General features: G+C 37.0%; 1 protein-coding gene and 1 long non-coding RNA gene across 4 annotated transcripts in view; one reads left to right on the top strand and one right to left on the bottom strand.

The window, feature by feature from the left end:
• COL5A2 (collagen type V alpha 2 chain) overlaps positions 1-11,322 on the top strand; it is a 160,234-nt gene that overhangs the window by 109,965 nt on the left and 38,947 nt on the right. For all 3 annotated transcript variants that reach the window (XM_010713349.3, XM_010713347.3, XM_010713348.3), the window contains 8 exons: positions 398-411; positions 2,407-2,439; positions 3,227-3,259; positions 3,902-3,955; positions 7,412-7,522; positions 8,795-8,872; positions 10,490-10,534; positions 11,040-11,093. In XM_010713349.3, the coding sequence (XP_010711651.1) occupies positions 398-411; positions 2,407-2,439; positions 3,227-3,259; positions 3,902-3,955; positions 7,412-7,522; positions 8,795-8,872; positions 10,490-10,534; positions 11,040-11,093 (422 nt within the window). The remainder of the gene's footprint in view (positions 1-397; positions 412-2,406; positions 2,440-3,226; positions 3,260-3,901; positions 3,956-7,411; positions 7,523-8,794; positions 8,873-10,489; positions 10,535-11,039; positions 11,094-11,322) is intronic.
• Positions 3,237-4,662, bottom strand: LOC109368468. Its single transcript, XR_004160276.1, has 3 exons — positions 4,576-4,662; positions 3,998-4,077; positions 3,237-3,321 (listed from the first exon to the last, which is right to left on the bottom strand). It is a non-coding gene; the product is annotated as an uncharacterized LOC109368468 (long non-coding RNA).

The following is an 11,322-nucleotide window of genomic DNA, read 5'->3' as shown; positions in this document are numbered from 1 at the left end:
AAAAGTGTGGAAGATCCTCCAGTCAGTTCTGTCTTTTGGAAAACATTATGTTGTTAGGGATTCATCAATATTGCTTGTATTCAAGTAATAAAACTTCTTTAACTGCCAGCTCTTTAGCTGGTGCTAAAAATTTCGAAGAGCTCCCCAGAGGATATTCTAAAGTACTTTTTCTTATTCTGTGCAATGCTGAAAAAGGCTGAATACTAGGAGGCATCTGAGAAGGATTCCTCCGACTTGAACAAGAGAGTATGTGCATACCTGGGACCTTATCCAGCTCTTTGTACATCCAGAATCTGATATCACTTAAGCTGTAACACCTTCATTCAGCTCCTTCTGTTTATGTCTCTAGAAGTAAAACTGTTAATTTATTCTTTTCTTCTTTTGTCCTTTTTATTAGGTAGAGGAAGAAAGGTAAGATTTCTTTCTTCATTTATTCTTTGATCTATTACAACTGATAATAATTCTCTTGCATCTCCTCAGATAACTTCACAAAAATTAGATACCAACCCTTGTACAAACATTTATTTTTCCTCTTTTTTTCTCAGTGGTTAGGGAGTTTGCAAAAGAAAACATCCGGGGATACAGGCAAAAAATACTGTTAATATAGAGAATCCCTGCTATCTACGTCAAAGAAATCCCAGTTTAAGTATTTTGGTCGTCTCATCTCTAGCAGTGCTACACAGTGAGTGAAGGGACCACTATGTTGTTAGAAGTCACAGTTGTAAAACTTTAGGCTTGGTTTTGATCAGACTACCTACTGCCCCATGTGTGATAGGTAGCATAATCCCTCTTTAGTCATTCCTACTGTATTTGTTAAAACATAGAGCAGGAGAATTGTCTTAAATTATGGTGCAAAGCATTACTGCATCTTGTCTAGGTATCCCTGCGTTGACTTTAAATTATACGTAATTGAAGTGACAATCACAGGGTAACTTGCTCTGCTGCGTATAGGCAAAGCAACACCTGAGGTAATTTGCATGGCTGGTACACTGGCTTTGCATCTTGGCCTGCTTGTTGCTGCACCTATTTACAGGAACCTACTTGCTACCTGTTTCTGGTAGGTGAAGATAGCTCAGAACTGTCATGCCTTACAGCTGCTATCCTGGCCACTAGTTTGATCAGCTCTATCATAGTATTATTCTTGAAATTCAAGGTTTTGAAACTATTCTACACCACTCTTTGATCCAGCTTATTTTTAATAAAAACTTTGCTTTTCTTACACTTGCAGTTGTTTCATTATATTATATACTTGGCCATGAATAAGTAGATCTTTGTATAAAACATCTAGATGATGTCAGAAAAGCACTCTTCAGACATGTTAAAAGGCATGAAACACCACTCAAAACCTTTCTCTGGCACCCTTTGTGCTTGTGCTACAGTTTTTACTCAGGGTGCCCAAGAGAGCTTGCACAACATGGTGGCTGTGTTGGAGACAGCGCTAAGTAGATCGCTGGCAACCATTACTGTGTGCTCCTGTCAGATGGTTCTGCAGTTGTGGACTCTTCCCAAGAGCAGGACAAGGATGCTGGGTGAAGGACCAGAGCAATGTGATCCCGCTCAGAGCCTCGCTTCTGTGGGCAGCGCAGTGCACAGCGTGCATTAAACAGGCAAAGGATCCATTTCTACAGGAGAAATGTAATGAGTTAAAATAAATGAACTTCTAAGATGGCAAGCAGCTGCAAGAAATAATTGAAATGAATTATAGGTTATCACGGCTGTAGACTCGTTAAAACCAAGTAACTCTCTCTATACAGAGTAAATCCATATAAATAAATGGGCTCTAACATGATTGCTTCTGGGTAAAGGAGGCCCTCTTTTTTTTCTTAATGAAATGGTTGCCACCAGTAGGTCTAAACCCATTTATTTTAATTAACATGTAATAGTTGTGAACACACTTAGCAGAAGAAGAAGTAAATTGGCAAATGCAGTCACCTTCATTTTGTGGCCACGGATGTTGCTTTGTGTTTCATCTCTACGCTGCAAATAGACACGTAAGTTTTTTTATACCTGTGATGTTAGGAATTCTAGTTAAAATCTGGAATAAATTGCGTCTGAATTCTGTGCTGGTTCTGCATTTTGAAGGAATCAAATCATCACAAAGCGGAGTGAGAACATGTTTTTTTTTTTCTTATACTAGTGAAAAAATCATGGTAACATTTCAGTCTCTCCCTTTTTTTTTTTTCAGCCAGCGTTTTGTGGAGTTAGTTTATAACCTGCATTTAATGAGTCTCTGTACTCATTAACAATAGTATGGATTACCTTTAGCAGGGACTTCAGTTTAGGCTCAGGTGTATCTCTAGATAAGTCTGTGTTTTTCACAATCACAGGGGTGAAATTGGCAAAATTGGTACTGTTAGTTGTATGTTCATTTGTTTTCTACGATTCTTTCTTTTTTTTTTTTAACAGGGGCAAAAAGGAGAACCTGGAATAGTTCCACCTGTGAGTCCATTTTTATCATTTATTAGAGCTCCACTGTAGTGTACATTTCAGTACTTCAAGCAGAATTGCAGCTGTTAAATGCAACAAAAGCATGTATGCTGATACTGAAAGGAATTGAATGAGTTAAATTTTTTCTCATAAATGAAATTGCAAAAGCTTGTTAATTGCTTTTTGAGGAAAAGAAATCTTAGAGTTAAATCTGTCAGTCTTTTACTTCAGTTCTGTTTAGGTATAGTCTAAACTATATCAATACGTATCAATATTAGTATTTTGAAAATGCATTAAAAAAAAAAGAGAGCTGGTGCTAAAAACTGGTGCCCTTTGCACCTCTACCACTATGCTTTTTGAGAATCATAGAGCCATTTAGATTGGGAAACTCCTGTAAGATTATCTCAAGTCTCTCATTAAACCATGTTCCTAAGTGCCACATAAATATCTGTTAAATATCTCTAACGGTGGTGAAAAGCACTCCCCAGTCTGTTGAATGGTAACAAATTGAAGGACTAGATAAACTATTTCATTGACATGTATTTATTTGTTTATTGCAAAAATAAGAATGATGCTTCCAAACACTTGATTCGTACAGTTTGTAGAAATGCTGCAAAAAGGAGAAAAGAGAGAAAGTAACAAATAGTTTATTTTCAAAAAGCCTTAGAACTTGCCTGGTATCTTAGTTCTCTATAATAATACTATTTATTTTTCAAGAAATAATATTCTATAACCATTTGTGATGACAAATACAGGCATAATATTGTGTGTTAACTTCTATTCATATTACCTTGTTTAGGTTTCAGGAATACGAGGCCGCCCAGGTCCTGCAGTGAGTATTTTCTTACTTTCTCTTTGCTGATAGCATTTTCCACTTTCTGCCATTGCTCTTTTCTATTGTGAGAAGGATACAAAAGAGGAATCTTCCACACGTGTAATGGGGTATTGTGTTCAAAGTTGCTGGATTTGGGGAGGTAAAAAGATTATGGAAATTTGTACTAGGTCAGCCCATGACCAAAGCAATAGATGTGTTCTTGTGGTGCACACTTGTCCGTGGACATTTGAACGTAGTTGTTGCTGAGGAATGCTTTTCTAGCAGGAGAAGAAGGAAATGCAATCTGTTCTCCAGCTGTGAATAAGCAGAGAACAGTTGAGGACTACTGTTTAAGGGTGTCTCAAACCTGGACGTTTCTTTGCGAGCTTCTAGCATTGAGAAAATCTGTGCTGGATTAAGGTGTAGAGCACATGAGATATGAAACTATTTTGTACATCTCTGCATCCTGTTTGTACTACCTTCAGGCAATATGCAATCGAGAAGAGATGCTCAGGTCATAACTGCTTACTTGATTATCCCGTGGGGAAAAAAAAATTACAAAAATGTTTTTCACATAGGCATGGCATTCCATATTAGCAGAGCTTTTATAGATCATTAGCTAGCTTAAAAGGCATTTAATATTTCTATACTTTCTTCTAGGGGCCTCCTGGTTCACAAGGACCACGAGGAGAACGAGGACCTAAGGGAAGACCTGTAAGTTATTAAAAAATGTTAGAAATGAATTTTTGTACTAACCTCAGAATGTTAAATGGCTTTAAACTTCTTCCGTGTCTTTTAGAGTTACCAAAACTTTACTCATATCTTCCAAGAGTTAGCTAACAAACAGAAAAATGTTTGTCTTGCTATCTTTGTTTTGAGATAAATAATTGAGACTAAGTGGTATTTTCACTGCTGGCTACTTATTACTACTGTGTAATAGTAGCAGTGTGGACTGTGAGGACTGGAGTGTTTGAGAACAGACAAAGCTCGGGAAATTAGCAGGAGTTAATATGTGACTACGTATGTTGGTATGCTGGTGAATAATATGATCGAGATTGCTCAGTGGAAAGAAAGACTTCATAAGGGAATTTCAGTGTCTGCATGTGGAGAACCACAGAAAGGCCAAACGGGAGAGCTGAAAATACCATAGACGACGTGTTCCTGTTGAAAAGGCTGGGACAAAATGCAGAAGCTGTTTTTAGCAGGTTTTAAAGAGTTGTGCCATTTGAATTGCTATGTGGATATTTTCCTATTCCTCCGGAGAGGGCAAGCCAGTAGTTAATTTTTTTGTTTGAGTAACAGAGCTGAGTTTTAGGCATAGGCCTGAGACTGACTCCTTTCTGCTGTTCCTCTGGTGAATGTCTGTTGTCTATAGGTGTTGATGATACTGCTTCTAAAGATGTCAAATGACTGTATTGCCTCTTGAGGTAGATGCCAAGCCACTGCTGCTCTCTAGATCAGGCAACATTAAGACCTTTGTCTGGTGAATGGCTGTCACAATGCATAAAGGAATTCTTGAAGTAGTTGGGAAATTCTGTGGTGTGTAGAGGAATCTTGAATGTGTTTGCAGAGATGTCTGACATGTCTTCACAGTGTGCAGTTTTATCAATGAAACACTATATTTGTGATCCTGTGCTGCATGTGTCTTTACTAAGTCATGGCTAGAAACACTTAAAGTATCAAAAAGTTGTGTTATTAAAAAAAAAACTTTTGAGTTCCTTTGGATTATTAATAGTGCTTGGTAGAGAAATGAAGGGAATAGGAAACACTTGTTTGAAAGTGTTATGTCGAAGGTTTTGGTGAGATCCTATGTCAGACTGCAAGATTTGAGTGCATGGCAGTGCTTTAAATCTATAGTGACTGCTAGTGCAGGATTTTTGGTTTACGCTTCTGGAAAAAAGAAAGTTAGCTTATACCTCGTGTTTATAACATGAAAAACTCTCCACATGTTATTATTTGTTTAAAAGTCATAATGGAACAGATAGGCTTTTGCAGACACCCTCTATAAAATTAGCTGCAAACCCACTAAAGCACATTTCCAAGCCTTTTGTTTGTTTGATTTTATTTTTTAAGATTTTTTTGTGGATTCCTACTGACTAGTAGAAACTCAACCTTGTGATGGATCTCTGCATTTTATGTAAACAAGACACTTGAATATAAAGTGAATTCAGAACTACTAGCATAGTATTTACTTCCAATTTTTTGTTTGCGTAACAGTGAGAAACATGAAGGCAGCAGTATGTTTGGATTTAAAAAATGCATCTGGGAATGGGATACAGTTTCATACAAATGAAACTTTGAAGAGAAAATATGCTTGAGCATATTTTCAGGATGTTTTGTTTCAGTATTTTTACACTAGAGAGTAATTGCAGAAAAAATAAAATAGTCTTGAAGTGTTCTGCTGTCAGCTCCGTTTTCTAGTACAAGGAAAACCTATAGTGTTTCCTCACCACCAGCAGCAGTGGGCTGGAATTAATGAATTGTCATTATTCTAAATACGTGTTGAAAGGATGCCACCTTGTGGCCTCGGCTAGATTTTCCAAGTATTTGGTAAACCTCTCCGACATGAACATATTAAATATATACTATCATTTAATTTTAATCAATATTTTATCGAAGTGCAAAAATCTGGTTATATACCAGTGGTTAGTTACCAGCTATAAATACAAAAATGCTTTCCAATGACTTCTGAGCTTGTGGCGTGGTTGTAGTGTTGCTCTTGAAGCATGCTTAGTGACTAAAAATGTGGTTTCTTTTGTAAGTAGGAGCTCAAAAAGTAGCCATTTTAATATGTCACATCTTGCTTAAGGTATCTTGGTTTGGTTATTTGTAATCATTTTATAGAACCTTGCTGAAACCCTTGAGGCAAATCCTCAGGATTTTCCTCCTTCAGACGTTAGGCTCTTGTAGGTTTGGCAGTGTCTTGTTCTTTTTTTGGTAGAAATACTAGATAGTAAAGTTACTTGATGGGACCTTCTGTTTCTATTCAATGTGCAAGAGTCTGCACCATCTGTCTCAGAGTACCAGCTATTCACAACTCAGATGTGGCAAGTATGTGTGTGCGCATGTATATCTGATAAGTAAAATTTTTCACTGATTACTTGGCATATAGGAATTTACCATGAAGATATACTGAGAATTATGAGAAAAGAATGGTTTATTCAACGGAAGTTTCCAGGAATCTTCATGTCCCTATTATTTCAACTCTTTCCCATGAGAATGTGTTATCTTTACTGTATAAATCATGCTAGTCGGACCCCAAGTTTCACTGGAACGTGTTGTAGGCTGCAAGGAAACACAGTCCTCATCTCCTGGAAATACAAGAAAGCTGTCTAATTATGATTGAGTTTATAAAGATGAGTCAAAGAGGCAGGCTTCCAAGGATCCTTAAAGGAGAAGACCTCATTATGTAGAATAGACTTTCTTCGTCCCTGTTTTCCAGCCTTGTTCTTTTAGTAAAGAAAGCAGCATCAACAAGCACTTTGAAGTCTGTGTTTAGGACTGAAGAGTATCTTCTGCCCCTACTACTATTGATTTTATTGTACCGATCTTTTTATTAGTGCCTTTTTTAATTAATTTTTGTTCTGGTACAAGATAAGATCATGTTAAGAAATCAGAAGTGGATGATAAAAATGGGAGTAGTGGGACTAACCTCTCTGTCTGTTCTGCAAACTGTGTTTTGAGATAGCATCAATACCAAGGGAGTTGCTCTGTATTTTTGGCAGTGTGACTGTGCTGGGGAGTCAGCAACAGTGTGAGCTAACCATTCATGATGTCAGAAGGCTGCTGAAATTAATGGTATTTCCTGAGTTTTTATGTATGTGTGCTAGTCTGAGCTATCTGTATTTTAGAAATAAACTCTTGATATTCTCTACAGTGCATAAAGCCAAATAGTTTTTCAAGAATAGCATAGTCTAGTATGGAATGACGGAAAGCCTCAATTTCCAGAATGGCTTTGGAGAGAAATGACTGCAATTTACTTGTGTGCTGAATTGATTACTCATGTTAACCAGTGCTTCTCATCTAAAGGTTATGAGCAGGTGTCAATGGATGTTGTTTATTCAAACATCTTCCTTTACTAATTTGTACTTATTAGAGATGAGTTTGTTGTTTACAAGAATTTCCCTGGATACGTTTGTATTCTCTCTGCTTCTTGTATTTTCCTACTAGGGTCCTCGTGGTCCTCAAGGTATCGATGGAGAACCCGGTATCCCTGGCCAGCCTGGTGACCCTGGTCCTCCTGGGCATCCTACCCACACAGGACCAGATGGACTAAGCAGAGTGAGTTTTACATTTGCTTTGGTGGAATGTGAAGTGAATGTTGGTTCAGATCCAAATCCTATACAGTAACATCTATTTACTTGAACAAATGCAGAATGCTTTTCTAACTATTCCTATCTCCTAGTCAGGAGGAACAATGACAAGCAGGAAAGCAAGTTCTGCAAAAAATTGAGTTAATTTATATGTGAAAATACTCTGAAAGGATGCTTTTATAATGTATTTTAACATGTAGAAAAGACAAGGTTCCCAAATCTGAAGCCCTTAATGGGGTCCCATTAATTCCACCTGACTTAAATGCAAGGGGTCAAATCAATAGTACAGGGAAACTGGAATACCAAATTAGTAGTACAGCAAAGAAAAAATAGGATAGATTATAAGAAAATAATCATTATGAATAATTAAAATGTCATTCAGTCTACTTCTTGCTGAAATTGTTCAGACAAACACTTAAGTGATTAATCAGGAATTATTTGTTGAAAACAATGCTAACCAGCCCTACATATGGACAAAATATTCTGCAAGACGTAATTTTTTCCTAAATTTTGTGGAATGATGACTGACAATGACATAAATTTCTGAATTTCTGTGGGAAATTCAATTACACATTTGTTGCTATGTGGAAGATACCTGCTCTGTTTCTCACTCCATTGTTTCTGCAGTATTACTGAAATGAGTTGCTATTCGGCAATAAGAAGTAATGTCATTTAGGCTGACAGCCTGCAAATTCAGGAAGCTTTCCTTGGCTTTCTGAATGGGCCTGAATCTGGCAGATGCAGAACATCTCTTCAGCATGGAGGAATCTGTTAGAACCACAGAATGCAGTCTAATGTAGCTGATTGTTAAGATAGCGTGTTTCCGTTTGCCTTCAGATATTTCTGAACTTGAGGCACAGAAAGTGAAGACAAAGCAGTCTTAAAATCAATGAAGAAATATTGCATGAGAAGTTCAAGTATGATTTAAACTTGAGGATGGTGAAAGAAATGTAATTACTTAGATTGGAAGCTTTTCTCTGTTTAGGTCATCTTCCCTTTTTCTTTTAATTAAAGTGGGCGTAGAGTCAGAATAGAAAGCTGCTAATGTGATACATTTGACTGGTCTTTGATGCCTTAAGGCACTTCAGGTATATAAAAAGAACCCTTATTTTAACAATTGGAACAAGAGTTTACTTGTAGTGCTGTAAAGTCTACTTAAGTACTGAAGTGATAGTTGCATAGAATTTTGCCTTGTGAATCAACATGATTGACAACTAAAATCACCCATCATTTTTTTCAGCCATTTGCTGCTCAGATGGCAGGACTGGATGAAAAATCTGGACTTGGTAGTCAGATGGGGCTGATGCCTGGTGCAGTGGTAAGACCAGATTAACCTTGTATTGTAGAATAGTTCTGAAATGGAGTGCGTGTACAAAAAACAAAGTACAATTCATCCTCTTCAAATTCCTATGCCTTTAGAAATTAAATACACAGGATTTTCCAGTGCAGCTTTAAATGGTATCTGAAGACAATGAAAAGATGTTTAAGTGGAAGCTTTTTGTCCTTCATTCTATCCTGCTTTTTGTCTTCCTTTTCCCTTCTGAAACGCAACAGCTATTAGGGTATATTAAAAAAGCAATGCATGATTTTTTCTCATTTGTTGAGTCACTACAGGGGAACTGGAGAGTGTCAGGTGTAGTGCAAAGCTGAGTAAACTAATGTGTAGCTTCGAAGGTTTCTTTTCAATGTTGTGCCATCGAAGATAATTATTTTTGGTAGCATTTTAAAAGAAGATTTCTGAAACCAGCTGTAAGCTTACTATTTTAAGACAGGCGTTCGTTTTCTACATTGAGACCAGTTTTCTCTCACTGTTATGTTCTTCATTTTTAGAGCAACGGGAATGTACTGGTAAAATGGGATTTCTATTTTTTAATGATCTGTGAAATCCATTACACCACCCGAAACTGTATGTTTGGGTTATTTTTAAATAGTATCTTTTTGCTACGTATATTTATCATACTGTGAGATCTCAAAGATGTTGCTAGCTTTTTTCTGTCATTTTTAGCATTCTTGCTTGAGAAAACTCTTGTTCAGTGACTGCCCTGTCCATGAGTTTGTCTACCTGCATCTTATCAATCCAATCCCCCAGCAGTTAGAATTCAGTTATAACACTGTTTGAAAGGTTCTCGGTAAAACTCAATAACTTGTTCAGCTAACCTACTGTTTTTTCGTTTTTTTTTTTACTTTTAAATTTTCATTTGAAAAGGGCTTAAATGTGATGTAAAATTACTAAAAATTAATGAACAGTGTGCTAAAGAGAAATCGTGAATCTGTCAAAAAGGAAGTTATTGTCTGCTATATATGTTTCTGTCTTGGTAGAAGTAAATATATATATATATATATTTTTTCAGAAAAGATGGCTTTATATTGCAAGTTAGAGTTAAGCATAAGAGTGTTCTAAAAATGCTATCGTAGTTTTTAAGGGCAAATCTATACTTTCTGTAACAAACAGCAACCATTTGGAGCCTCCTCTTGTATTTTGTATGATTCGTGAAAATGCATCCTTCCATTACCAGTCCCGCTCATAGGCAAGAACAGTGCAAATGTATTTTTTCATTGTTTGCATTAGTAAATTAATCTAGTTAATCAAATGCAATGAAAGGCGGAGACTGTTTTCCCCCTAAATGTAATTGTAGCCTTGGATTTCTCTAGAAAAATTATGCACTCGTATAGGCTGTTCTTACTGATGTCAGGCTGTGACATCCGAAGCTCGTGTTTTCAGTGGTGAAAGAATTATGCTGCTGTGACTTTTGAGTTTGAAGATAGTCATTTGTTGTGCTTTATTTGGATTTCATAGCATGTAAGCGTTTCAGAGAGTTTGGCCATACAAATGTTAACTAGAAGGTCGTTATCAGGCAATTAGGCTGCCTCTGAAGGGTGATTGTTGCTAAGGGAAACGTGGTGTTCAGTGTATAACTACTTACTATTCTGATAGGGTCCAGTGGGTCCAAGGGGTCCTCAAGGTCTCCAAGGAAAACAAGTAAGTGTTTCATCGTACTGGTTTGAAGATAGTTGGCCAAAGAATATTACAGAGCATGTAGTAACTTGTATATGTAGAAGAGAACTCAACTCTGAGACTGTCTCGAGTATGGCTGAATGTGTCCTCATCTAGAAGTGAACCCAAATGTACTGCTCTCAAGTTCTGCGTCAGATATACTCTATAGACTCTACAATTTATCAAATCCCTAACAAGGTTTTGACCCAACGCATCTTTTAATGAGGATGGGCAAATGATGCAGCTTCAGTTGTAATTTTGACATTAGCATGATGTTCATGTCTTACGGGACTTCTGTATGGCTCAGGGCTTCTCTAAAGGAGAATACTTCCAGAGAAATCTTAGCATCTGCCTTTCACTCATCTGTGCTTTTTCTGATTTGGAATCCAGACTGTCCCATATTGTTGTTTTCCTTACCCTGGTGTTTAATTTATCTGTTTATGTTCGCTTTATGGAACGTGTAATTGTACTTATCTCTTTGCAATTACAGGGTGGTGCTGGCCCCACAGGCCCTCCTGGTGAACCTGGAGATCCAGGACCTATGGTAAGACCAATTAAATTCAAACACTTGTACCATAAAATGGCTAACAGTTAATTACATCTCCTTTAGAGGTCTTTCTTCCATGCTGTCTCAACCAAAGCAAGTAATGGATACTTAAGTAAAGAGTTGTGGTGTTGGAACTATGCTGTCAGGAATCAGTGAACTTGAATTACTTTGTATCTGAGTGATATTATAAACAGACTTTTTTTTTACTTTGCCACCACAGACTGGA

This window comes from Meleagris gallopavo, chromosome 7, assembly GCF_000146605.3.
Source record: "Meleagris gallopavo isolate NT-WF06-2002-E0010 breed Aviagen turkey brand Nicholas breeding stock chromosome 7, Turkey_5.1, whole genome shotgun sequence".
Classification (NCBI taxonomy): domain Eukaryota; kingdom Metazoa; phylum Chordata; class Aves; order Galliformes; family Phasianidae; genus Meleagris; species Meleagris gallopavo.
This window is presented reverse-complemented; position numbering and strand designations above follow the sequence as displayed.